Source organism: Pollicipes pollicipes, unplaced genomic scaffold (genome assembly GCF_011947565.3).
Source record: "Pollicipes pollicipes isolate AB1234 unplaced genomic scaffold, Ppol_2.1 Scaffold_7262;HRSCAF=8765_pilon_pilon_pilon, whole genome shotgun sequence".
NCBI classification, from domain to species: Eukaryota; Metazoa; Arthropoda; class Thecostraca; order Pollicipedomorpha; family Pollicipedidae; genus Pollicipes; species Pollicipes pollicipes.
This window is the reverse complement of record NW_023597055.1, coordinates 8,730,073-8,757,006: the sequence shown is the minus strand read 5'-3', so window position 1 is coordinate 8,757,006 and position 26,934 is coordinate 8,730,073. Positions and strand designations below refer to the sequence as shown.

At 53.1% G+C, this 26,934-nt stretch overlaps 2 protein-coding genes across 2 annotated transcripts; one reads left to right on the top strand and one right to left on the bottom strand.

The window, feature by feature from the left end:
• Positions 1–4,088: 4,088 nt before the first annotated feature.
• Positions 4,089–8,428, bottom strand: LOC119114002 (facilitated trehalose transporter Tret1). The gene is made up of 2 exons (XM_037238237.1): positions 8,357–8,428; positions 4,089–6,014 (listed from the first exon to the last, which is right to left on the bottom strand). Exon 2 carries the CDS (start codon positions 5,564–5,566, stop codon positions 4,604–4,606), a length of 963 nt encoding a protein of 320 aa, XP_037094132.1. The 5' UTR covers positions 5,567–6,014; positions 8,357–8,428; the 3' UTR covers positions 4,089–4,603.
• A 226-nt stretch (positions 8,429–8,654) lies between these two features.
• On the top strand, positions 8,655–13,138 carry LOC119114226 (facilitated trehalose transporter Tret1). Its single transcript, XM_037238426.1, has 2 exons — positions 8,655–8,729; positions 11,493–13,138. Exons 1-2 carry the CDS (start codon positions 8,709–8,711, stop codon positions 12,900–12,902), a joined length of 1,431 nt encoding a protein of 476 aa, XP_037094321.1. The 5' UTR covers positions 8,655–8,708; the 3' UTR covers positions 12,903–13,138.
• Positions 13,139–26,934: the final 13,796 nt, after the last annotated feature.

Genomic DNA, 26,934 nt, shown 5'->3' with positions numbered 1-26,934 from the left:
GTTTAAGCACAAGCTCCTGTGGATGCCCGGGCCCTTTGGACCTCCAGGGCTCTCAGCAACCAACCAAGGCTGTCTTGTCCGTTCAGTGCTCCTCTGGTCGCTCAGGAGTCTGTTAGCTGCATAGGGTTTGTTTGGCTACCGGGGGCGCTCTGGCTACTGAAGAGCCATCTGGTCACTGAGGAGCCCTCTGTCCACTGAGGTGCCTCTCTGGACCATCCGGTGCCCCATGTGCCACTCAGGGTCTTGTCAGTCGCTCAGAGTCCTCTCTATCCGCATGACACTCTGGATACTCTGCGTCTTTTGAATGCACTGGGCTCGTTTTGCAGCTCAGATGTCATCTTGTTGCCAAGCGGCGAGGGGCACCTCAGTGACTTTCAAAGGCGGTCCAGTCTCATACACGACTGTGTTGACATGTAAATGAATTCCTTCCTGCATCAAGCTTGGCCGATGGCAGAATGTAACAAAGGTGCCTTGCGGGGGTACATAGAGTTGCTCTGTGACTTTTGGTGCGACGGGAATTGTTCCGTCCGCAGTTGCTTTATTACCGGAACAAGGCAAACACACACACCGCAAATGCACAAACGCCATCCACGCCCCGGCTTCCACCGTCTCTGCCGGTGTTCTCTGCAAACCCCGATGTCGCCAGCGGGCTGGTCGGCGCCAGCCGTAGAACGACACTCAGTCCAGACTCCTGCTGCGGAACACCCTTTCTCTCCGAGCCACACGTCCATTGTAGTCTTACATTTCACGCCGGGCGACCACAAACACAGAACACGACTCTCCGTGAAGTCATAAGCGGTAACGCACCGGCCCTACGCGAAAGCTGGCGCTCGGCACAGTTATAGGTCAAACCGTGTCGTGGCCCTGCGGGAGCGTTGGGGCCGGGTCACTTGTTCCGAAGCTTCCCCAATCTCAAGGCTCGACTGCAGCGGAGGCGGTGCTCTGAACGCCACGTGCATGGGTGGAGACGGCACCTCATGCAGCGGCAGAGACGGCGCCGTGTTCAGAGGCGGAGACGGTGCTGCGTGCAACGGCGGAAACGGCACCTCATGCACCGCTAAGGCGATGGTATCAAATAGGCATTTATCGGACTAGTAATGGCGTGACTATCATGACGTTTCCACCACGTGGTTTAGGCACACTACTAGCAATCAGCCACGGTATACCATGCCACATGTATAAATAGTGGATAATAAGTTGGAAGACACCTCTCAAACTTCTGTCATTAATTCTTGGTGTTATCTGTGAAATAATTTATTCGGTAGCATCTTCACATAAAATACTATGACTACTTTCCATTATCCATAACTTAAATCACCATCCTTGTAGGATTAAAGCTTTTCATAGGACTCTTGCAGTGGGTGTTATGCAATCTAGTTAGCGTCTTTTGAAATGCAATGGATTTTCCAACTGTTTAATGGATGTGGCCTGCCAAATTCTAAATCCGATCAGATCCTTTTCCGCGCGTGTCACCGTGTGTGCCCGTGAGCTTTCCGTGCGTAACCTCAATGGTCTGATCTGGCCCAATCCGCCCTCAGATCCATCGGCCATCCGTGGATTGATGCAATCGGTGAAATGCATCAGCACAGAGCTACTAGAGCTACTAAAGCTACTGAGCTACTAAAAGCTACTGGCCGGGTACCTCAACTCTTTCAGTGGGTCCGACGACGCTGGGAGTCCCCGTCTCCGACCAGGCTGTCTATGAGAAGCGTCTGCTCGCGCATGGGACCTGGGAACATGCGGTTGTTTACAAGCGTCTGAGGGTGCGAAGGCACCGCCTGCGTCGAAGTCACGCGCGGCCCCCTGTCACGTCGGACAACGCTCCAGCCTCTCCCCAGCCTCTCTCCCCGTCCGGGTTTGCAGGGACGGGTGGGGCGGTGAGGGGGCCGCCAGCAGTGGCGCGGCCACCGCCACAGGCGCCATCGGAGCGACGCTACCTTTCCTTCACTGGAAGACGCAGCTGTCGCCTCAGGCGACAGAGTGGTCAAGGCCATCCTTGACCACGTGACCTTGATTTAGCACCCAGGAAGAAAGTCGCCAAGTGGGGATGTTTTTCGAGACATCGAGACTGCCAAGGGCGGGTCCAGCACTGGTGTCGGGTACGTGAGTGTGGCGGTCGTGGCTTTGAGGTCATGTAGCAAAGAAGGTCAGAATGGTCAAGGCCAGAATGGTCAAGGCCATCGGAAGAAAGTCGTCAATGGTGATGTTTTTCAAGACACCGAGTCCGCCAAGGGTAGGCCCAACAGTGGTGCCGAATACGCGAGCGTGGCGGTTGTGACGCGTCAGCTTCGAGGTTATTTAGCACCCAGGCGCGTGAGTCGACGATTGCACTGCGTCCGAACGTCTCGGTATGGCCTGTTTCGTGAGTGTGTCTACACCGTCTGTGAGCTCCCCGGCATGCATCCCCCTTTTGACCTTGATGAAAATGAATTAGGTCCTTGATAGACCGTTCGGCGTTATCGACGGGAGGTCAGGTCGGCAGTGCGTCGTGACACACGGGAGGAGGTTGACAGGCGTGTACGAGAGGGTGGGCCGAGCTCGATGTGGCGCAGTGTGCAGCCTGTCGTCTCGTCTAAGCAGCCAACCAGGTCCACACCTGATGCGGACGCGGACGACATTAACCAGTACTTCGCCAGCATTGGTACCGCGACCGCCCGCCAGGTGGAGTACTCGAGGCCGGAGCTGGCGGTACGCCTGCCGCGGGCGGCCACCGGCCGGTTCCAGGTGTCGCCCGTTGTACCGGAGCAACTGCGACGCGTCATAGCTCGCATGCGTAACATTTCAATTCCAGTCTGGCAGCCCATGTAGTTCCCAACTGGTGGAAGCTGACAATAGTGCATCCTATCCAAAAGACGCCAAAATTCACTGATGTTTCTAATTACAGGCCTATCTCAACTTTACCGACTATCGCTAAGGTCACCGAACGTGTAGTTTACGAGCGGCTGTTCACATATTTTACCTCTCATCACCTGATCTCGTCTAGCCAACATGGTTTTAGATCATATCACTCTACTGACACGGCGTTTCTCACGGAAACTAACAAAGTTTTTGAGGCCATGGATCAAAGGGAAATCACCTTGTTATGCATGCTGGACCTATCCAAGTTATCCCACGTGATGGACTCCTTAGAAAGCTCCAGCTGTACAATGTTGATGTACGTTGGTTTGCGAGTTTCCTCCAAAACCACTTTCAGTAAGTTTTCGTCCAGAACCCAGGTGGCGCTTCCTCTCTGTCCGCAGCATTGCACAACCCGATCGGAACCTACCAGGGCTCAGCGCTCGTACCGCTGCTGTACAGCATTTATGCTAATGATATGCCGCTGTATGCTCGTGACACATGTGTTGTGCAGCACGCAGACGACACGTAGGTTTTAGTGGGTGGGAGACCCGGTGACATTGGTACGCTGATCACATCCATGGAGCAACATCTTTCACACCTGCCCAAGTGGTTTGGCAAAGATGGAATGAAAATTAATGCACAAAAAAACACAGCTCATAATCCTCGGTTCGCGTCAAAATCTTCGGAACCTACCACCAATTAGTATCAAATTTATGGGCGCCGCTGTAGACAGCTCTCCTTTCGTTCGAACCCTGAGTGTTGTATTTGACCAGTGCATGACGTTCACTGCGCACACTGATGACGTCGTGCGGCGATGCACTGGCGTTCTTATCGGCCTCAGCCACAGCCAGCACAGTCTGCCTCAGGCCACGCTCATCACTCTAGTCCAGGGTCTAGTCATCTCACTCATCCGTTACTGCATCTGTGTGTACGAAACATGTAATGCTACTCAAACATCACGACTGCAGAAGCTGCTGAGTTTCGCAGCACGAGTCATCTCTGGGCGTCGGAAATATGATCACGTGAGCGATGTTTTACGAGATCTCGAGTGGATGTCTGCTGACAGCACGCTCTTATATCATACACTGACACTTCTGAAACGTATCCTGGAAAGATACCAGCCAGAGTCGCTATCTGATCACTTCATCCATAGACGCCATGTTCACCATCACACAACGAGGCAGGATGATATGTTACATGTGCCGGTGATCAGATCCTAATCGGGAAGGCGGCGTTTTGTTTACTCCATGTGACCGCCTACAGCGCACTACCGCAGTATATATGAGCTGAGCTGAGCTGAGTTATATCCTGCAGCGGCAGGTCAGTGACGGATAGCGACGCCTACTTCAAATGACTTAAGCAAATGTGAGAAAGTGGGTTCTGCGTTTAGGTGCCTGCATGTGCACGTGTTTGCGCGAGCCTCCCTGACCTACAGTGTTTTATTTCCATAACACGGGCTCTGTAAAAGCCACATTCTGATTGGAGTGGGCTTATGACGTGTAATAAATAAATAAATTAATAAACGGTATATTCAGCATGATCGAAGCAGATACAAGACACCAATGTTCATAAAGTTACGGCCATGTGACACGCAAATATTTATCCAGCATTGAAACTGGTATATTGCTGATTGTTCGTGTCCTCTCATGCGGCAAAAACCTTGCTGAGCATCGTTTCAGATTGTGTCATGGCACTACATAGAGGCGCAGGTTAAGTAAAGCATGCACAACACTACAAGTCGCAACACCAAAGCTTTCTGACATATCTATTCCAGTGCCAGACATTCCTCTCCCGGTTTGACACCCAACGCTTCGTCCACCTCCGATGACTTTCCCGACACGTTGTCTGCTGATTGAAACATCTGCTGAATCTGCTCCAGTGAGAGATCTTTCGTTTCAGGAAGGAAAAGCGTGGCGAAGGCAACCTGCACAAGACTAACCACCCCATTGACGACGAAGACACCCCCGAGGCCAATGGCACCACTCAGCATCGGGAAAGTCTTCAGCAAAATGAAGAGGTTCGTGTACGTCGTGCCCATGGTAATATTCGCGCAGAAGATTCGTGTACGGTTCGGCAGAAGCTCGTTGATGTAGGTGAGAGAAATGGGGGCGACAATGCACGCAAACGTTAAATGTACGAGCACCGAGCCCACCAGCACCACCGAGCCCGATCTTTGCTGCTGCGCCTCCGGCAAGAAGAAGAAGGCTGCGATGGCCGCACAGCCTGCCGCGGAGATGGCGCCGCTGCCACGCAGCAGTGGCAGACGGCCGAAACGTTCGATGACAACGCTGGTTGGCACGCACAGCGAGGCGGACAAGGCCAGCGGCAGCATCGCGCTCTGATACTGGTCCAGTGGTAGCTTCACATGTTGGAGGATAAGAGGCAGGATAAAATTGATTCCCAAGCCACCGCTCCAGATAGACACCATCATCTGGCCCGTGACGAGCAGCAGGGGCTGCAGCGTGTCTCGTCGCAGGATCAGCTTACGCATGGGGATGGAGACGCCATCGACGTGGGTCTCACGGAGGGAGTCCTTTGTACTGCGTATCTCGGCATCGGCGTCGGCCTCTTTCCCGTGAAAGAAGTGGATGGCGCGGCGGGCCTCCTCCTCCGAGTGACCGTGCGACAGCAGCCACTTGGGTGAGTTGGGGATGAAGTACAGGCCTGCCAGGCATACAACAGGCGGGGAAAAATCCCGCAATGAGGAACATGATCCGCCAGTGCGCATAGCGACCGAGGACGGTGAATGCCGCTTGGCTGGCGAACACCATCGTGTTCAGGATGGCCGTGTAAAGTGTACGCTTGTTCGGCGGTACGATCTCAGATACGTACCCTCGCACAGTGCCCTCCGACATACCGATCGAGATATTGGTGAGAATCCTTCCCAGGAGTACCCAGCCGAAGTGCTTTCCAAAACCAGCCGAGAATGAAGCTAGAGCGTGGATTGGCTGCGTCAGTACCAGCAACCGTCTCGCGCCCAGCACCGGTGCGATGGGCATTGCCAAGCAGGAGCCGACCATCAACGCCAAGGCCGTCACTGCGATGGTCCAGTTGAGCTGGTCGTCGTCCATGAAACGGTCCTCGTCCTGAGGCACCTGGATGAGGGTGATGCTATGCAAAGCAATGTTCATGCCCGTGGCTACCAGGACCTGGCCAACAATCATCGTCGCGAACACCTGCGAACGGAACGGAGAGACAGACTCACGGCCACAGATTGTAACATCATGTTTGGGAAGAAGATTAACCTTGTTGCATATGATACTTAATAGCCTGTTTTTAGCTGCTGCTGCAGCCCATTGCAGCCAGCACTGCGCATGGAGAGTGGAAAACTGGGTAAGATATTTTTTACGATTTTGTCACGATAACAATTAATCATTTCAGTTACCAATTCAATCTTTGGGGGTCGGGAGAGGGACTGACTTTGTGTGCTTCCAAACAACGTGAGTTGGGAACTGTCAATATTGTTTTCGAACTGTTAGTACGAAACCAAACATCGGGAGAGGCCTGGACGCGCTCCACCTGTGCCACGACGTTTCGAAGGGATCGTAGGATATCTAGTTTTGAAGAAGACAGTGAAATGCTTCCATGATTCGGACGCTTGGGATAAGGATAGACAGGAGCAAGCAGAGGGTCAGACCGGCAATGGCATAAAACACAGGACTGATCACACACATGCAGGCACTATCGCCACGGTACGCCGACGAAATTTAATTTAATAAATGGTTTTATAAATTAATTAATATGGTTATTATTATGGTTATATTAATATTTTTAATATAATAAATTAATTAATATGGTATTAATATAAATTAATTAATATGGTTATAATGGTTTTATAAATAAATGGTTTAATAAATTCATTTAATAAATGGTCGTGTACAATTCGGTGGACGTCAATGACAAACGCTTGAAGACACAAGCTTCGATGAGTCGTATGCGAGAAAGAAGAGCACGCGCCCTGCGTTTGGTCCTCCCTTCGCCTGTCACGCCAGGTCCACACTGATAAAAACCCGTTCTCTAATTGGAAATCACATCTGGTAATACCTAACTTGTCTCAGCTTCTGCTTCGCATCCCTGCCCCGTCACCCACACGTCAAGATGCTCTGCCAAGCGGAGAGCCAGGCGACATCACACAGCCTTAGTAGCTGAGTGCGTGGCCTGGCCCCACTGACGACACTACCCTGAATGGATTCCCCCGCTCACGACACTACCCTGAAGGGATTCCCCGCTGACGAAACTGCCCTGAAGGGATTCCCCGCTGACGAAACTGCCCTGAAGGGATTTCCCCCACTGACGACACTGCCCTGAAGGGATTCCCCCACTGACGACACTGCCCTGAAGGGATTCCCCACTGACGGCACTGCCCTGAAGGGATTCCCCCGCTGACGGCACTGCCCTGAAGGGATTTCCCCTGACGACACTGCCTGAAGGGATTCCCCCTGACGACACTGCCTTGAAGGGATTCCCCACTGACGGCACTGCCCTGAAGGGATTCCCCCTGACGGCACTGCCCTGAAGGGATTCCCCCGCTGACGGCACTGCCCTGAAGGGATTCCCCCACTACGGCACTGCCCTGAAGGGATTCCCCCGCTGACGGCAATGCCCTGAAGGGATTCCCCCTGACGAACTGCCTGAAGGGATTCCCCGCTGACGAAACTGCCCTGAAGGGATTCCCCCATGACGACACTGCCCTGAAGGGATTCCCCCGCTGACGGCACTGCCCTGAAGGGATTCCTCCACTGACGACACTGCCCTGAAGGGATTCCTCCACTGACGACACTGCCTTGAAGGGATTCCCCCACTGACGGCACTGCCCTGAAGGGATTCCCCCGCTGACGGCAATGCCCTGAAGGGATTCCCCCGCTGACGAAACTGCCCTGAAGGGATTCCCCGTGACGACACTGCCCTGAAGGGATTTCCCCACTGACGACACTGCCATGAAGGGATTTCCTTTGCCAGCAGGCTGCACAGAGCCCTGCTGAACTTGGAGGTGAAATTGGCCGACTTGGTGCACAAACATGATTAAAGATTCCGAGCAAGTAGGGGGCTTTATACCATGCGGCATGTGATGGGTAACAGTGCGAACCAAAGGAGTGCTCAAAGCACATTTCGTGCCTGCGTAAGCACTGAGAAGTGAACAAATCACACTCATGTAAAATGTTGTTAGCCGTGCAATACCACCAAAGAAAGCTACCGATGAACGGTCGAAGCAGAGCTAATATGAACTTTTTATGTTTAATAGTCGTACGTGGAGCAGCCTGAAGGTTCGCAAAATGTGACGCATATTTTTTAAGCACCGTGGTAAGGAGAGGACGATGTGAAATACATGGAAGCCGAAAAGCACACATTGGGAAATACCAGCTTATTGCGTCTTTTAGAGCGTTTGGCAGCGTGAAAGCCTTTCCCAACCAGACCGCCCATAGGCGGCGGTCAAGGTATGCCGAGAGCAGGTCAACTCAAAAGGACAAGCCACCACCCCCACACGCCACGCTCCACCAGTCACCGCCGGTCATGTCACCTGCTTGATGGTGTCACCCATCTCTGGTGGAGCAGGCTGCGCAGGGCTCGCTGTTGGTCTTCCTCACGAGGCAGCCTCGCCGGACCTGGCACCTTTCACGTGCTGCCGTGATCTGTAATCAACAACCCGTTTCGCTGGCGGTGTCCGAGCCCGCCCTCGGGCATGCATTAACGACATTCGCTCGAGCGGGCAAAGGGCACGGGTCATGCATACCCGACGGCGGGCTCAGCCCTCGCCAGCGAAACGGGTTACCCCTTATATACGACAGCTGTGCGTGGATGGTGCCAGATCCGGCGAGGCTGCCTCGTAAGGAAGACCCATAGTGAGCGCTGCGCAGCCAGCTCCACCAGAGATGGATGGCACCATCAAGCAGGTGACATGACTGGAGGCGACTGGTAGTGCGTGGCGTGCAGGGGCGGTGGCTGCGTTCTTGTGTCAGGGGACCTAGTATACAGCCCGTTACTTGCTCAAAATTTTTAATCGTGTTTGAGTACCATTTCAGCCAACTTTAGTTCACCTCCAAGTGCAACAGGGCTCAGTGCAGTCTATGCGGCAAAGGGAATCCAGGGCAGTGTCATGAGTAGGGCCAGGCCAAGCACTCAGCCGCTGAGGCCGTGTGATGTCGCCTAGGTCACAGCCTGGCAGGAAGGGCGGGCACTGCGGGGAATCGAACTCCGCACCACGGGTTTCCCAGACGTGCAGCTAAACCGCTACACTTCCAGCGTCCTGACCTTTCAGGGTGACGACCCCCAAGTCCGAAGGGTCCTAAGGTGACATCGACCCGGATGACATTGGTGAGCATTGCTCCGTAAGCATAGATCAGGTTTTAACCTCGCCCGGGTTCCTCGCTTTTCATGCCGCGAACGGATATGGAGATGTCCGAAGGGGGGGGGGGGGGGCGGATCCCCTGTCGTTAGGAGATTAAGAGTGGGAGAAAATCGCGGAAAAACGGTGGATAGTGGTGTGTCCCGAGCAAAATGTTGCGATTGGCCTAATTTGGTTTGCTGTCAGACCAGTTTTTGTCCCGCTAGACCAGGTCAAAGGTTAGTTTTTCCAAGAAATTGGAATAGGTCAGCTTTTCATTTCCATATCCAGTGACCCCATAAGGGATCAGGGGAAGGGGGAGGGCCCGAGGACCGGCTCTTGGTTCGGAACCGAACCAAGGAATCGGTCTCCAATTAGGCTCAGGGAAACAACTATAAACCAATTTGTATTTGCTGCTAGAAGTGCGATAAGACAAGAGCAAGACAAGATTCAATAAGACAAGATTCCCGGATAAGACACGAGCAGATTACGCACCATTCGGTAATCGCGAAACAGATGAAAGACAACTCTGCATGTAGCCTGCCGCTAGCAGCGTGGTCGCTAGATTTGAACAAAGGTGCTACGTAAAGGATTTCCTGGGCTGTCAGTGATACTCTGTTCACAACCATGGGCAACGCAGCAGGGGAAGTGTACAGAGCTGGCAGATTCCCCCCCCCCCTCACCACGCTGTCCGCCGGCAGGGAGGCGAAGGCTGGTTTTTGACCCCTCTAAATTTTTGGGTGGTCCCTTTTTCTCTAGTTCAAGGTATTGTAGACATCCCTAGGCCACCAAAATTGAGATCAATGAGGCCCCAATAACACGAGCTAGACATTAATAATTGGGGTTCAAAGGCCCTTTGTCTGCATCAAGAGGCATATTTTCTGTGTCATGAGGTCACCTTTATGAATGAGACCACCTTTATAAAAAGCATCATACGGACTAGTAGGCCTAATGCTATGCTAAGGAGGCACTTTCGAAGCCTTCGGAGGCCTCCGTTGCCAACTAGCGAGCCTATGTTCTGAGGTAGGAGGTACACCCTATACTCAGGAGGCGCAATTTCTGGAACAGGAGTCCCCTTTCATGCATCCTGTGGCCGCGGTTCCGGATCAGGGCGCTCTGTTTTGAGATAACGGAGGTCCTTTGACTAGATTTGAGACCCCTTCATGAATCGCAAGCATCTGGTTCTGGATCGAGAGACCCCTCCAGATCGGGGAGACACTTTTCTGGAACAGGAGGGGCTGTTTTAGGATGGAGAGCTCTTACAACACTGTCCAGGGGACCCCTGCGAGCAGGCCCTATTTTGTCCAGGAAGCCCTCGTTAGAATCCCGTGCCCCTAACTCAAAATTCATTGAGCCGCTCCTACTGACGAGCGTTGTGCTCATCGCGTGCGGGAGTACGAGCCCAGTGGCGTTAGAACAGCGTCGTCCATCCAATAGGGCCCACAGGGTGTATGTTCTAGTCAACCATAGCGCTCAGTATGTATCGTGTGTGCGTTATTGCATTACAAGAATCAGCCGGTGCTTTTATTAATGGCAATGCTCCCTGCAAAGCACGTAGCCATGACATGTGGGTGACGGGGCAGGAATACAAAGCAGAGGATAGAACAATTAAGGTCTTCCCAGATGTGATTTCCAAACGGAATAAGGGCTTTTTTATCAGTGTGGACCTGGCGTGACAGGCGAAGAGGAGACCAAATGCAGTGTGTCTGTTCTTCTTTGCCACTTACGACTGGTTGGAGCCCGTGCCTTCAAGCATTTATCATTAAAATCCACCGAACTGCACGTGATCATTTAAGGAGTTAATGTTTACTCGGCGTGCGGTGGCGGTAGTGTCTGCATGCGTGTGATCCGCCTATGTTTTTATGCGATTGGCGTAATGACTCTCCACTTGCTCCTGTCTTTCATTACCCCAAGCGTCCGACTCTTACAAGCATTTTGTCTTCTTTAAAACCAGATATCCTACAATCCCTTCGAAACGTTGTAGCGCAGGTCGAACGCGCCCAGGGCTCTCTCGATGTTTGGTTTCGTACTAACAGTTAGAAGAAAATATTGACAAATCCCAACTCACGTTGTTTTGAAGCACACAAAGTCAGCCCCTCTCCCGACCCCCAAATATTGTATTGTTAACTGAAATGATTGATTGTTGTCGTGACAAAATCATAAAGAGCATCTTTCCCAGCTCTCCACTCTCCATACGCGTGCTGGCTGCAATGGGCCGCAGCAGCAGCTAAAAATAGGTTATTAAGTGTCAGATGCACCAAGGTTAATCTTCTTCCCACACACTGATGTTACAATCTCTGGCCATGAGTCTGTCTCTCTGTTCTGTTCGCAGGTGTTCGCGACGATGATTGTTGGCCAGGTCCTGGTAGCCATGGGCGTGAATTGTGCTTTGCACAGCATCACCCTCATCCAGGTGCCTCAGGACGAGGACCGTTTCATGGACGACGACCAGCTCAACTGGACCATCGCAGTGACGGCCTTGGCGTTGATGGTCGGCTCCTGCTTGGCAATGCCCATCGCACCGGTGCTGGGCGCGAGACGGTTGCTGGTACTGACGCAGCCAATCTACGCTCTAGCTTCACTCTCGGCTGGTTTTGGAAAGCACCTCGGTTGGGTACTCCTGGGAAGGATTCTCACCAATATCTCGATCGGTATGTCGGAGGGCACTGCGAGAAGCTACGTATCTGAGATCGTACCGCCGAACAAGCGTACACTTTACACGGCCATCCTGAACACGATGGTGTTCGCCAGCCAAGCAATATTCACCATCCTCGGTCGCTATGCGCACTGGCGGATCATGTTTCTCATTGCGGGATTTTTCCCCGCTGTTGTATGCCTAGCAGGCCTGTACTTCATCCCCAACTCACCCAAGTGGCTGCTGTCGCACGGTCACTCGGAGGAGGAGGCCCGCCGCGCCATCCATTTCTTTCACGGGAAAGAGGCCGACGCCGATGCCGAGATACGCAGTACAAAGGACTCCCTCCGTGAGACCCACGTCGATGGCGTCTCCATCCCCATGCGTAAGCTGATCCTGCGGCGAGACACGCTGCAGCCCCTGCTGCTCGTAACCGGCCAGATGGTCATATTCATTTGGAGCGGCGGCAACGGAATCAATTTTATCCTGCCCCTTATCCTCAAACATGTGAACCTACCTCTGGACCAGTACCAGAGCGCGATGCTGCCGATGGCCTTGTCCGCCTCGTTGTGCGTGCCAACCAGCGTTGTCATTGAACGTTTCGGCCGCCTGCCACTGCTGTGTGGCAGCGGCGCCATCTCCGCGGCAGGCTGTGCGGCCATCGTAACCTTCTTCTTCTTGCCGGAGGCGCAGCAGCAAACATCGGGCTCGTTGGTGCTGGTGGGCTCGGTGATCGTGCATTTGACGTTCGCGTGTGTTATCGCCCCCATTGCTCTCACCTACGTCAACGAGCTTCTGCCGAACCGTACACGAATCTTCTGCGCGAATATTACCATGGGCATGGTGTACACAGACCTCTTCATTTTGCTGAAGACCTTCCCGTTGCTGAGTGGTTCCATTGGCCTCGGGGGTATCTTCGTCATCAATGGCGTGGTTAGTCTTGTGCAGGTTGCCTTCGCTACGTTTTTTCTTCCTGAAACCAAGGATCTGTCACTGGAACAGATTCAGCAGATGTTTCAATCAGCAAACAAGGTGTCGGGAGAGTCATCGGACGTGGACAAAGGGTTGGGTGTCAAACCGGATGAGGAAAGCCTAGCATTGGAATAGGTATGTCAGAAAGATTTGGTGTTGCGACTTGTTGTTATGCATGTTTTACTTAACCTGCGTCTCCATGCAGTGCCATGAAACAATCTGAAACGATGCTCAGTAAGGTTTCTGCCCTATGAGAGGACACGAACAATCAGCAATATACCAGTTACAATGTTGGATGAACATTCGTGTGTGATATGCTTGTTATTGTACGGACCTTGCTGTTTTTATCCGCTCCGATCATGCCGAATATACCGCTGCTAACATTGAATGGTCTAGCAAGAAACGAGTTCATGGTCATCAACAAAAGGGATGCATTCCAGGAACCTCACAGACGGTGTAGATATGTTCATGAAACAGGCCATGCCGAGACGTTCATGTAGCACCCAGTTCAATCGTCGACTCGCGCACCTGGGTGCTACATGACATCGAAGCTGACGCGCCACAACCGCCACACTCGCGTACTCGACACCAGTGCTGGGCCTGCCCTCGGCGGACCCATTCTCTTGAAAAAAGATCATTCTGTCGCCCGAGGCAACTGCTGCGTCTTCCACACCTGGCCTCCCTACAGTGGGTCATCCGGTGGTCATGTCGCGACTGACACCCGACCTCCCTACAGAGGGCCATCCGATGGTCATGCCACGACTGACACTGACCTCCCTACAGCGGGCCATCCGATGGTCATGCCACGACTTACACTGACCTCCCTACAGCGGGTCATCCGATCGTCATGCCACGACTTACACTGACCTCCCTACAGCGGGTCATCCGATGGTCATGCCACGACTGACACTGACCTCCCTACAGCGGGCCATCCGGTGGTCATGTCACGACTGACACCTGACCTCCCTGCAGCGGGTCATCCGATGGTCATGCCACGACTGACACTGACCTCCCTACAGCGGGCCATCCGATGGTCATGCCACGACTGACACTGACCTCCCTACAGCGGGTCATCCGATGGTCATGTCACGACCGACACCTGACCTCTCTGCAACGAGCCTCCGGCGTCCGTTTGCTCGCCGCCAACCCGGGCCCCTGCCGACCAGAGTCGGGCGTTATTGCAGCGGTGACGCGGGAAGGCCTGCAAGATATATCTGCGGACCCGACAGCGCGAGCCAACAAGGCGCGAAGTATCCTCCAGCGCTGACGCGACCCGTGTCGTCGCTCTTGAAAAGGCAGCGGCGAAAGGTCAGCGCGCGGCTATGTTCCGTGCTGCAGATGCTGCGCTCCTGACATTTCGATGGGGTGCATGGCAGGAGGTGGTGCTTTGCATTTGGTGGCCCTGGGTCCTGCAACGTGCGAGAGGAAGGCGTTGCATGACCTTTGCCTTCCTGGGCATTGTTGTATTTATTTGCATGTGTTAGATGTAGATGAAGCGATGGCTGTACGTCGGGCCGATCGCCCTCATGAAATTGTGGGGCTCAACCCACTGTTATGGGCTGTCGAAGGTGGCTGGACCCACTCGCCTCTTTTTAGCAGCACCCACGGTGTGATAGTTGACATGTGATAGTGTGATGAGTGTTGTAGATGATAGATAGTTGATCTGCCCGGTCGTATCATTTTTTCCTCCCACTATCAGCGATGCCGAGACGCACGAATAATCTTAAGTAACTGGGCAGTCGGCTTGCAAATGATATGGACGAGTCGAATGCATAAAGTTGTCGTCACTGGCAGAAAGATAACATCTTTAGATGTACATAGCAGCCAGCAAGTGCAAAGGTCCACGAGGCCTCTGGATTCGCATATTGAGCACGTCATTGCGATGCAAACACCTGAGTGGTTTTAAGTCAGGAATGGTCATGGCGCGTCAAAGAGGGTTTACGATCGACACGTCTGCAAAGCAACTGACCTTTTCAGAACCACGTACTCCGACGCTACGTGCAGGCCAGCAGCCATTTCACGCCCACCACATCGCTGCATCAACCCATTCTGCCAGCTCTGCGAACACACAAACAACATAGAGACCTTAAAACGAAGTGCATCAACCATGCTGAGAGGCATAACAAGGACACATCTCCACTGACCAGCCGGGATTCGGATGGCTGGCTAGGCCCTTGCATGCTGGCGATCTGTTCAGCTGTTTACCGCGCCGCTCACGCCGCCGCCGCTGTCTTGGCCGGTCTAGCCCGGGGGCGCAGAAGGGATTTCCGACGGAGGCAGGGTGCTTCCAAGGTTGGCGATGGAGGCTGGGATTCCTTTCACCGAATCTCATCCCGTTCCCAGTCAGTGAGCGCTGCAATCAGAATGCAGACACCGCAAACGCCAGTGCATGCAGTGCCTAACGCATCACTCAGCTATCCACATCCCACTCGTCTATCCCCCGCTCTTGAGCGAGCCGGCGGTCGAGGCTGGATTGTCTCGCTAGCGGATCAGCGAGCAGGCGCCCGGTCCGACGGTCGAGGCTGGATTGTCCCGTTGCGGACCAGCGAGCAGGCGCCCGGTCCGACGGTCGAGGCTGGATTGTCTCCCTAGCGGACCAGCGAGCAGGCGCCCGGTCCGGCGGTCGAGGCTGGATTGTCTCGCTAGCGGATCAGCGAGCAGGCGCCCGGTCCGGCGGTCGAGGCTGGATTGTCTCGTTGTGGACCAGCGAGCAGGCACCCGGTTGCGCCCTGGTACCGGCCCGTCCTCTTTAGGAAGAGGGCCTCAAACTCGAGCGTGCGCATCCGCAGTGGTGACAACATCAGAAAGGAGGTCGCCCTAGCTGGTGGCGACGGCCGATAGGCACGGCGCCGTCGCACGCGGCCGCATCAGATTGAAGCGCATTGGGTCTACACGAGTTGACTGCATATATCTCCACGCTCGTCAAGTTATGCACGATTGAATCCGTGGTCATGTATGGACATTTCCCGGAAGGTCTTTGCTCGCTATTTCCTATCTGTTCATTTAGGACATAAGCATTTCACAGGCAGAATCCCAATTACGGAAGCAGTCCAATTTTAAAAACAATAAATATTCGATACGCACCCAAACAAAAACTAACCACACACACCTACACACACACACACACACACACACACAACACACACACACACACACACACCACACACTACCACCACCACACACACACATCACACACACACACACCACACACACACACAACAGCACACCACACACACCACACACACACACCACACACTACACACCCACACCACACACCACACACACACGCACGCACGCACGCACTGCACGCAAGCACTCACGCAACGCACGCACGCACGCACTCAACGCAACGCACGCAAGCACTCGACGACACGCACGCACGCACGCACGCACGCACGCCGCACGCACCACGCACCACGCAAGCACTCACTCGCTACAGCGCCGCGCACACGCACACGCAACGCACACGCACTACCACCGATCCGCACAGTCACCGCATGCCACGTGTGCCGGCGAACCTAAACAAATAAGATCGGAATGATTTTGTTGGATGGAAAAGTCAGCTAATGGAGAATGCTGCAAAAAGTGATTGCAGCAGCGGGCAGTCGTGCGACAAATTCACTTTTAACAGTGTTGACTCTGCAAATGGCTCGTGGAAAAGGCTGATATGCCGAGGGCGCCGGACAAGTGATGCGGGACTGAAAAGTGATGGCAGGTGAGTGCGGTCAAACCTGTGCTGATATACGTTATATAGAAATAAGACGTCAGACTGAGCAAAGCGTGCCTCCATAGATGCTGTTTTGAAGAAAGCAAGAAGATGCTCATGACCCAGCGAAGGACACCGGGACTGGCTTCTCGAACCCAAGCACATGAGAAAACCGGCGTTGTAGTCTTTTGAACCGGGCGACATGGGAAACGGCAGCACCGCTCCAAACAACGCTACCGTACTCCATCAATGATCTCACATGAGCCTTGAATGCACAAAGCAAAGCACTGCATTGAACCGCGCTTGACGAGGGCACGACGGCTTTTGCACGCTTCGCATGAGAAGGCCCAACATCCCTGCTTGCTTTTGAGACAGTTGAATCTATGTGATTGGCAAAGGAGAGTTTAGCGTCCAGGAAGGTGCCAAGGTTGCGAATCTGCTGGCAGTTATCCAAGCGGTGACCGTCTAGTACGTATGAGTAGTGAACAGGTGACGCGCGGAGAGTGAATGAGATGGTATCGCACTTAGCTGGGTTCAGTTTCAGTACCCAGTTTTCGGACCATTCACAGAGGCGATCCAAATCTGCCTGAAGTGTAAGGCAATCTGTTACGTTGTCCACTTCGGTGATAAATTTTCACATCATCAGTGTACATAAGGCACTCATCCTCAGTTTGGTCAGGAAGCATCAGCCAGAAAGCAGGCGAACAGCAACGGTCCCAGGATGCTGCCTTCCGGGACGCCAGATCGCACTGGAAGTCCAGTTAGGCTTGCTTGCCGTTCAGTACTACGCGTTGTGAACGATTGGTCCAGTACGACTGAAGCCAGCTGTACGTGCGGCCAGTGATGCAAAAAGAATAGCGAAGCTTGTGTGGCGAAAGAATGTGATTCACACTGGTGAATGTTGAAGAGTAATCAGTGTAAACTGCATCTGTTTGTTTACCTTTTGAGATAGATATCCAGCGGTGTCCAAGAAAACATGAAAGGTTTCTGATGCAAGAGCGCTTTGGAAGGAATCCGTGTTGGGATGGGGGAAGGGCGGGCAGGCAAACCTGTAAAAGGCTTTCGTTCACAATTTTCTCTGATGTTTTTGAGCAGATAGGAAGCAAAGGCACAGGCATGTAATTTTTAGACAGCTTTTTGGACGCCTTCTTGTGCACCGGCATCACATTCGCTTGCTTCCACATGGCGGGGAAGACGCCAGAGTTAGAGAAAGCTTGCGTATTAGTTTTAATGGAGCAGCTGGCTCCTCGGCACATTCCCTGGGAACCCGGGCACTGATCCCGCCGAGACCGCAAGTCTTGTGTGCACTGAGATCATGTAACAAGTGTGCGATACGACCATGTGGTACGGTAAAGCTGCCTAATCCAGGCGCATCGAGCAAAGGTGGGTCAGGCAATATACGAACGTCAGGGTCTGAGAACTTACGAGCAAAATACATGTTCAGACAGTTGGTACGCTCCTCCTCCTCACCCTTGCACACGCTGCCATCGCACGCAAGAACGGGAGATATGTGTGCTGATGACTTCAAGGACTTACCCAGCAAATAATCGCTATATTTAGCATCAGTTGCTCTTTTGAATTCGGTTCTAGCAGTACGGTGTCTAGCAATATTTTCGGCGGTCGGAAGCACTTCCCTGCGCCTGTGAGCCATTTCCTTGTCACGCAGCAGGTCTCGAACGGACCGGTCAAACCATGGAGGAAATTTCTTTCGGAGCCCAACAACAGGTATGAGGTCTGCAGCGGCGGCGAATACAAGATCATAGAACAGGTGGACGGCATCATCGACACTGAAATCATTTAAATACGCCAAGGAATGAGCCCGAGAGCAGTGCGCAGACCGTCGAAGTCTGCCTGCTGGTAATTGTAAGCCTTAGATCGGGAAGGGCGGGGGCCGACCCACATTTTACAAAAAAATGAGTCGTCACCACCCGGTGGTCTGAGTTGAAAATACCGTCGTCGACTTCAGCTCCGCCATAGGAGATGGCGATGTCCACGTCTTCCTTATGTCGTGTCGATATGATGTGATTCCTTATGTTATGTCGTGTTATGTTATGGAATGTCGTCACGCATGTTGAAAAGGGGGGGGGAATCCGGGCTTACTGCCTCTTCCCCCTTCCCAAAAAGAGTCTCTCCCCCCGCCCTTTTGACTGCGTCCCTGCTGCCAGTCACCGAAGCTCTGTACACCGCAGCCACCATATTGTGCTCATTTTTACGGTGACGCATTATGTTGAAGCAGAAGAAGGGATGTGACTTAATGAATGGGGAGGTAATGGTCATTTTTTACGGTGACGAGAAGAGTCAAGGAGAAGCCGTACTGCTCGGACCCCGATTTACAGTCGAGGTGAGGCAAATTCAATTGCAATTGCAAATTCGAATGCAAGTAATCATTTCCGGTTCTCAGCTCACTTTGGGGTGTAAATGCGATCCAAACAGTGACACAGTTGTCCGCTTCGAAAATTTGTTAGACCGCTGCGATAAACTAATTAACGGGCACACGTGCACAGGAGGAGACTTCAACTTCGAGTTTGGTGCGTCGTTAGGTGAGGGAAGTACACGGTAGGAGATTATCAAACAACGAACGGTGTACGCGATTAGCAACGGATGATATGAATGAAAATGTCCTGATGGGTGCACGGAGGTCCATGAATCCAACCGTAAAACAATTTAAGCACCATAGATTCAATCCACCGAGCATCCATTTTTTCCTGCCAGGTAAACCCTTGATCAAAAAAAGAAATTAAGCATTTGGGTTCAATTGTAGATGGTCACTTGGCCGACCGCATGATGTACAGACTTAACATTACCGTGTGACAGGCGTTGGTCGCAATATTTTTGCGAACTTTCATAACTCGCTGCCTGTGAACGACTGATTTGTGACAAAAGCCAACGGCCTAAATTTCTGAGACAATTAACGTCACTTCAACAACAATTAACTCAGAGATAGCTAGAACAACTTTACTGTCCGCTGTCCTGTGCGCTTTGGGGTGTTGAATTATGCAATGCTTTAGCCACGAGATGAAAAATGCTGAAAGGAGGTTTTTGCAGGTGAAAACGGAAGTAAATCACGCGATGAATTACGGCTTACCAGGGGATGGTAATGAGGATGGAGATGGAGATAAAATCGTGAGGATTTGATCGCTCTCCTAACCAGGACCGATATGTTCGTTGACTAATAAACTGGCGACAGTTTGCTAAAAAAGACACTAGGCATTTTTACACTCTAAATTAGAGGAAATGATTGTGAAACACAGGCGGGATTTAGTGGCGAAAGTTTAACGTGCCGCAATGCTCGGCACGGTCCGTCTTGCCCTCTGACGTCAACTGACCTTCAGCGCGACTGCTGCCACTGGGCGCAGGCCATACCTGTCAAGGAGAGATAGCGACCGCTTAAAGTGACTCGAACCACGCCGTCACGGGTGAGTGCGTCGGCGGCAGGCGCTCTAACCAAATGAGCCACCGGGACGGACCGTGTGTTCTTAAGTTTTCCGTCAATTCGCAAAATCATTTGTGATAGGTATTACGAAGGGGAACGATGAGTGGCGTTTGACACGAGAAAGCTGACTGAGTTCACTCAAACATGGTCGACCATTTTGGACCAGTTGGTAGGGGGATTGATCTGCTCTTACAGGTATCAACACCTGAATGTGGAAATATGGAAATCACAACCGTCAGTTGCATCGTGTGAAATGCAATTGCATGTCATGTGCAACGAATTGCAATAAACAGGGGGTGATTTGGGGGGAAAAACGCCAGCTACGGAGTAGCTATTTTGGTGCATGCCTAAGAGCGTACCGTACTCTACACTCACTCTGCGCACTGAACTGCGAACCATCACAGTCACTACGTCTTGGGCCTTATGAAGCCGACAGTCTGCCCCATGCACCTGCCACCAATGCAGGCATACATGGATCATCGCTCGGGACCGTGTCCCACCAGGTATCACCCCTTTTCGTGGTCCCTGGCGATTTTAACTCGCGCGACTCGAAGAGGGGCTGTGATTTTGCCAACTGCATGGGCGGAGACTTCTCCTCAACAACGTCTTCACAACGGCAACGTCTTCACAAGTGGGACAGTTTGTGCGTTTTAAATACTGGCCATCCCACGCGCATATCAACGTCGCATGCTTTAGCGGGCGTCCGACCGACCGCCACCCAGCGGTGGTTTCCAAACCGCGCCGCCATCGCGTGGAACTTAAATAATGGCCGTCCCACGCGCATATCAACGTCGCGCGCTGTAGCGTGCGCCCGACTGACCGCCACCCAGCGGTGGTTTCCAAACCGCGCCGCCGTCGCGTGGAACTGGTTTGGTCGCCCGTGGCGGCCGTCCGCACCCACTCGCACCTGGCTTTTGACTGTTTTAAATCGCTGACTCCTTGGCTCAAATTGCTCTTACTTGTTTGTGTATGTGTATCTATCTCTCTCTGTGCTGTGTATTGCTTTATTTTACCACTCAGAACTCAGACTTCTTTAGGTCAGGACAACTACCACGTGGATGCGCCTTCAGTAAAGCAAATGCCTAAAAGAAAATACCGTTGTCATTAAACATCATTAGAAATGTGGCTTTCCAGTTATCATTTTGCCGAATGTAAAACCCGTTCAGTTCTTCTGAAAGACATGAAATCAAATACAAGGATCGAACAACTATGCTTTCGCCTCTTCGCGTGAGGTAAAATCCCGATGTGCAATGCCTATAAGGCGACACTGTGAAAAGGCGACAGCAAATTGCTCTAGTGCACAAATCGCATCCTTCATCGCAGGCCAGGGTGTATCAGAGCAGGCAGTCACTTCAGCTGAGGAGCGGCGCGCTGGTGGGCGGCGCACGGCCCGTCGCTGCCGCGGTCGGGAGCAGACGGAGCTGGGAGATACACCGGCGAACCGCACTTTAGCCTCATGACCCCAACTACGCACGACCCGTGGCGACTAAGAACGCGGCCGCACGGCACGGGTGCGGAGAGCGGTGCGTGTGACGACTGGTCCCCAGTTGTGTGAATCCGTGAGATCCGTGAGGTCCGTGAGATCCGTGAGATCCGTAAGAGCGGTCCGTAATCCATGAGATCCGTGAGAATGAATCTGTGATCTGTGAGATCCGTGAGAACGGATCCGTGATCTGCGAGATCCAGGAGAGCGGATCCGTGATCCGTGAGATCCGTGAGATTCGTGAGAACGGATGTCGGGAACAGCGGGCGAAAGCCTGTGCACTATGCACTAGTCTATGCTGATGAAGTCTATTCGTCAAAAGTCTATGTATTTCACTGCCTGCATCCACAAACATTTCACTATTCGCGTCATGCGATGCCTTCTGCGTCATTCGAGCTTAAAAGTAATATACAAGCTACTGCTTTCGTTTGTAACCATTCAGGGTAAGTTAAGAGTTAACAATGGCAAATCATTATGGACACAGCTTGTATGCTAGTAAATGCTGACATTCAAGAGTTAACAATGACTAGTCACTGAAGTCATGTTATCGCGCCTGACTTCGATCGTATTTAGCAGCCAACTCTGACTAGCTTTCCCATTCCTTCTCCGACGTACTCAACTCAGAGTGGTAGGATCCGTCAGCCCTTGGAAGAAATGAAAACGTGCCATTTGCATATCGAGCACCTCACGGTGCACAGAAAAAGAAAAAGCAACCGAAATCCGGATATATTTCTGTGAGTGTGTGTGTGTGGGGGGGGGGGGGGGCGGGTAACCAAGTTCCAGAGCATCGCAGAGAAGCGTGGTCCCTCCCTTGACGAGGTCATGTATCTGTCCTACCGGCACACACGTAGTGTTGAGGTGAAGAGTGCCCATGAAAGCCGGCCCGGCGCACCGCGTACAGTGGACGGACATGAACCCTGCTAGGCTGCGTCTCCAACATTGCGAAACTCCCCCCCCCCCCCCCTTCTCCCTCCTCCCGGTCCACTAGGCTGAGCACGCGCTAACGTTGTCGCAAAGGCGATAGAGGCCACCCGTGCTGAGTATAAGCCGCTCCGTCCTGCGCGTAATCCACCCGCGCGGCCTGCGTGCGTTGCGCTCGAGGGGTGTCCTCGCGCTAATGAGACTGGTTGACCGACTGAAGGCACTGAGGCAGCGTTATCCTCCATTCACTGAGATGCTATGGCTCTAGGTCACACCCTCCACTGTGTATATAAGCCGGTGGCGGCGAGGTCTGTATAGAGTGCTTGGTGCCTGCTTGCCCTCAGCGCACCTCAGCCAGCAGCGATGAACCTCAAGCTGGTGGTGAGTGATGGAGTATCAGTTTGCTTGCTCGCCCGCAAAACGCGCCTAACCGACTATTTTTTTCGGAAAAGTTTCCATGGCAACAGCCCGTCGGTGGGTGCGACGGCGCTGAGCACCTTCCATAATAAATGTCCGTAGCCCATAGCTCCCAAGTGCTGTAGCTCAGTGTGTGGAGCTTTCACACCAAAGACAAAGCGGTGCGCAAATGCAGGACGCGTACCGCCGCAGGGCATGTTTGTTCATCTCCACTCGGATGTCGATTGTGTAATGTTAAACTTCGCACCTGGGAAGCCAGGGGTATAGGTTTCGACTCCCTGCGTTCCCCGACCTTCCTGATAGGGTGAGAGGCAGGCGAAGCCGTACAGCCACGAGGATGGATGCGTCGTGAAATCCCAAATGTTGACGCCGGCGACCGGGCTGTCGGCAGAAGAGTAAAAGGCCTATTCAGTTGGGAAGTTTCAGATCCCCTCTCTCCCAACTTGAGTTCCAGCCCCAACTTTGAGAACATCGGGGGAGAAGCTCGTTTGTTGGCGCATCTTAGGAGTAGATTGTGTGGTTTTTCACTACCTCCCCCCTCCACCCAACTCATGAAACTGCGCCGCTCGCTGTCGGACGCGTGTCACCTGCGCCCCAGATTCCAGCCCTCAGGCGACAGTGGGGCCAACCGGCCTGTCCCTCAGGCGACAGTGGGGCCAACCGGCCTGTCCCTCAGGCGACAGTGGGGCCAACCGGCCTGTCCCTCAGGCGACAGTGGGGCCAACCGGCCTGTCCCTCAGGCGACAGTGGGGCCAACCGGCCTGTCCCTCAGGCGACAGTGGGGCCAACCGGCCTGTCCCTCAGGCGACAGTGGGGCCAACCGGCCTGTTCTTCAGCCGACAGCGGGCCTAGCCGGCCTGTTCTGCAGCCGACAGCGGGGCTAACCGCCCCGTCCTTCAGCCGACAGCGGGGCTAACCGGCCTCTCCTTCAGGCGACAGCGGGGCTAACCGGCTTCCGTTTGTCGCTGCAGCTCGTCGTCATGGTGGCCGTAATCGCCCTGGTGGCGACCGAACCTTGGCGCAGTAATCGTCGAAGCTCCAGTCGGCGCGCTCGCGGCAGCAGCAGAGGAGGCACAGACAGCGGCGAAGGCGGCAATGGTCATTGGGGAAGCCGCCGCTGGGGAGGCAACGGTGGCTCCTGGGGAGACCGCGGCAGCCGCTGGGGAAACCGCGGTGGCCGCTGGGGAAACCACGGTAGCCGCGGGGGAAACCGTGGTCGCCGCTGGGGAAACCACGATGGCCAGTGGGGAGACTACGGTGGCGACTGGGGAGACCGTGGTAGCCGCTGGGGAAACCATGGTAGCCGCTGGTGAAACCACGATGGCCACTGGGGAGAATAAAACCACGAACCACGATGGCGACTGGGGAGACCACAGTGGTCACCATGGTCGCTGGTGAAACGGAAACCACGATTATGACAATTACCACGACTACCACCATTAAGCCTGCGAACTCGGCGGTCTAGTCGGCTCCAGCGGCTGTGGAGGGGACCAGCCCACACGCGCAGCTTGTGAGCCGGTCTGCAGTGCCCGCCAGCTCGACCGGCGTCTCTGACCGTCTATGTCCAGCCCCCTTCTCTTCCGACCCTCCGACCGTTCGTCCAGCCCCCCCCCCCCCCCTCTCTCTCTCTCTCTCTCTCTCTCCCGCCTCTCTGGCGCGGCAGCCAGCCCTGCTCCAGCGTCGCCCGCGACGATGCTGAGACCTCTCTGAGAATACATGCCTGCGGTTGTTGTGCATGAAACGAGTCGGCTCTCTTTTTTGGGGAGGAAAACAAAGGAGGATGTGGAACGAAGCGACTCAAACGGACGCGAGATCACGAGCGGATGTTCAGGCACCGCGGGTTAAGAGCTGATCCGCCGCTTGACGCGGGCAGCCGGGTCACCAGTCGACTTCAGACACCACGGTAAGCATTGGAGCAGGTGCTGCACTTGACTGTCCGCGCGCCGGCCAACGCCGAGAGCCCTCTCCCCGCTCTCCAGCCCCCTGACTCTGCCCACCACTGGTGGCCTGACTGACCTGGCTACACCCACCACTGACCCCTGCCAGCGTTAGATCCGCTGTCACTGCCGCCCTGCGGGACGCTTTAGCAGTATTGGAACAGGGGGTGGGTTCCAAACGATAGGGCGCTTCTTCTATTTTTCTGGCTTTATTTTATTGGTTTCATCGTCTATTCACATGTAATTCTGAGCCTTGTCTTGTGTCAAATTTTGCGGAGACATTAGGTTTCTGTTAATTACCTTTTTGAATAAGATGCCATGCAGGGGTATAGCTGCTTCTCCGGTTGCAGGGTGAGATCCGAACCCTCCCCCCCCCCCCACGAATCAGTTTTGAGAAGGAAGTGAAGCAAATGTAGGAGAAACCAGTTCGTTGGCATGTTTTGGAAGGCTTTGTCGCTTTTTAGTATTCGCCTTTAGCCCCCCCCCCCTCCCTCATTCCTTTTGCAAAACTACGTTCATGATATAATCAGAGGCAGATCCAGGATTTCGTCAAAAGGGGGAGGGGGCGGTTCAACATTGTGGGTCTCCTAGAATTTGAGGCTCGCTACAAAAAAAAACATTCTTCTTCGAGAAGTTCACCTTTTTAGAGGAAGAAAATCACCACCGTGAGCATTCTACGCACAGCACGCAACGAACACAATCAGTTAGCGTCAGCAGAATTGCTCCAACTAGAATCATATAATTCAAACGACGTATTTAGCACCAAAGCAATGATAGACATAGTCGTTAGCGATATCGTAGTTCTGACCATTGATGCTCACAGTGCTTGTATGATAAATTGCTTAACATTTTCACAAAACTGCGACACGTTAGTATTACGATAATTGAAAGATCCCATCAATTCAGTTAATGGCATACAGTTTGAAGATAAACATCAAGGATGTACCAAAAGGGTGAAACAACCACCAGCTCACCGACATACGTACATGATATATCACATAAAATGATGGTCTTATTTTAATTCCGGATGATAAATACATAGAGTCCGGATAGAGAGAGAGAGAGAGAGAGAGAGAGAGAGAGAGAGAGAGAGAGAGAGAGAGAGAGAGAGAGAGAGAGAGAGAGAGAGAGAGAGAGAGAGAGAGAGAGAGAGAGAGAGAGAGAGAGAGAGAGAGAGAGAGAGAGAGAGAGAGAGAGAGAGAGAGAGAGAGAGAGAGAGAGAGAGAGAGAGAGAGAGAGAGAGAGAGAGAGAGAGAGAGAGAGAGAGAGAGAGAGAGAGAGTCCATAAAAAACCTGGATAATACGAATCCGAATTAGCTGGCGCAAGCACAACATGCGAAAATATATGTAGAAGCAGCAACCTGAATGCGTGAATCCAATTCAAATGACGTATGTGTGCGAACCTGGCCTTCTGAGACCACTGGAAATATTCTACCGATGGTACGCCCAGTGACCGAATTCACTGCCGGTGCTAAGGGCCGGCTTCCTCATAGTCATCTTAGTGGGCCCCTGTCTGTGGCCGCAAGCCAATCCAGCAACGCAAAAAATCAGCCAACTTTTTCCCACAGCCCAACGCCCTTTTCCGACTTCTACCTTCTGGGAGTCGCGAGAAGGCAGCTGAAAAGCGAATCTCACATTCTGCGACTCGCGAATCCATCAACTGTACCCTACACGTGCTGCTGCTACCCTCACTAACGGCCAGCGACGTGCAAAAATGCGTCCCACCTCATCTGTGAGTCGCGGAGGGAACAACCAACAGCCAACTTCCTCATTTCTGTGGGGAGTGAGACCTTTCAACCCACGGCTAGACAACTGGCTTCGTGCTGCGCAGAACTTTTCTCCATCGCTCTCCGCGAGGAGTGATGACGCAAATCATCTGTGACGCATCTAGCCCCTGGTGACAAAGGTCTCCTCATTACACTCGCGGAAAATTCGAGCTGCGCGCAGTGTATGAGCTATGCGAGATAGAGATGTTAACGCCAAAAGGATATATCTGACCACGACACGTTCTGTCCCATTGCACAAAATTCAGGCCTCACATTATTCATTGATCTGCTATGTTTCCACAGATTGTTCATTTAAGCGTATAGCAGTACCAGGCAGGAGTCAGCACACCACTGAACAGCGCACATTAGCGACAATATTTGCATGTTAGATATGCTAATAACCACGATGCAGTGAAAGCACGAAAAGAGTGCACGACGCATAGCAGATCAAAATTAATGTGCGAGCACGTAATCCCAACAAAAAAAAGAAAACTGCAGAGGGCG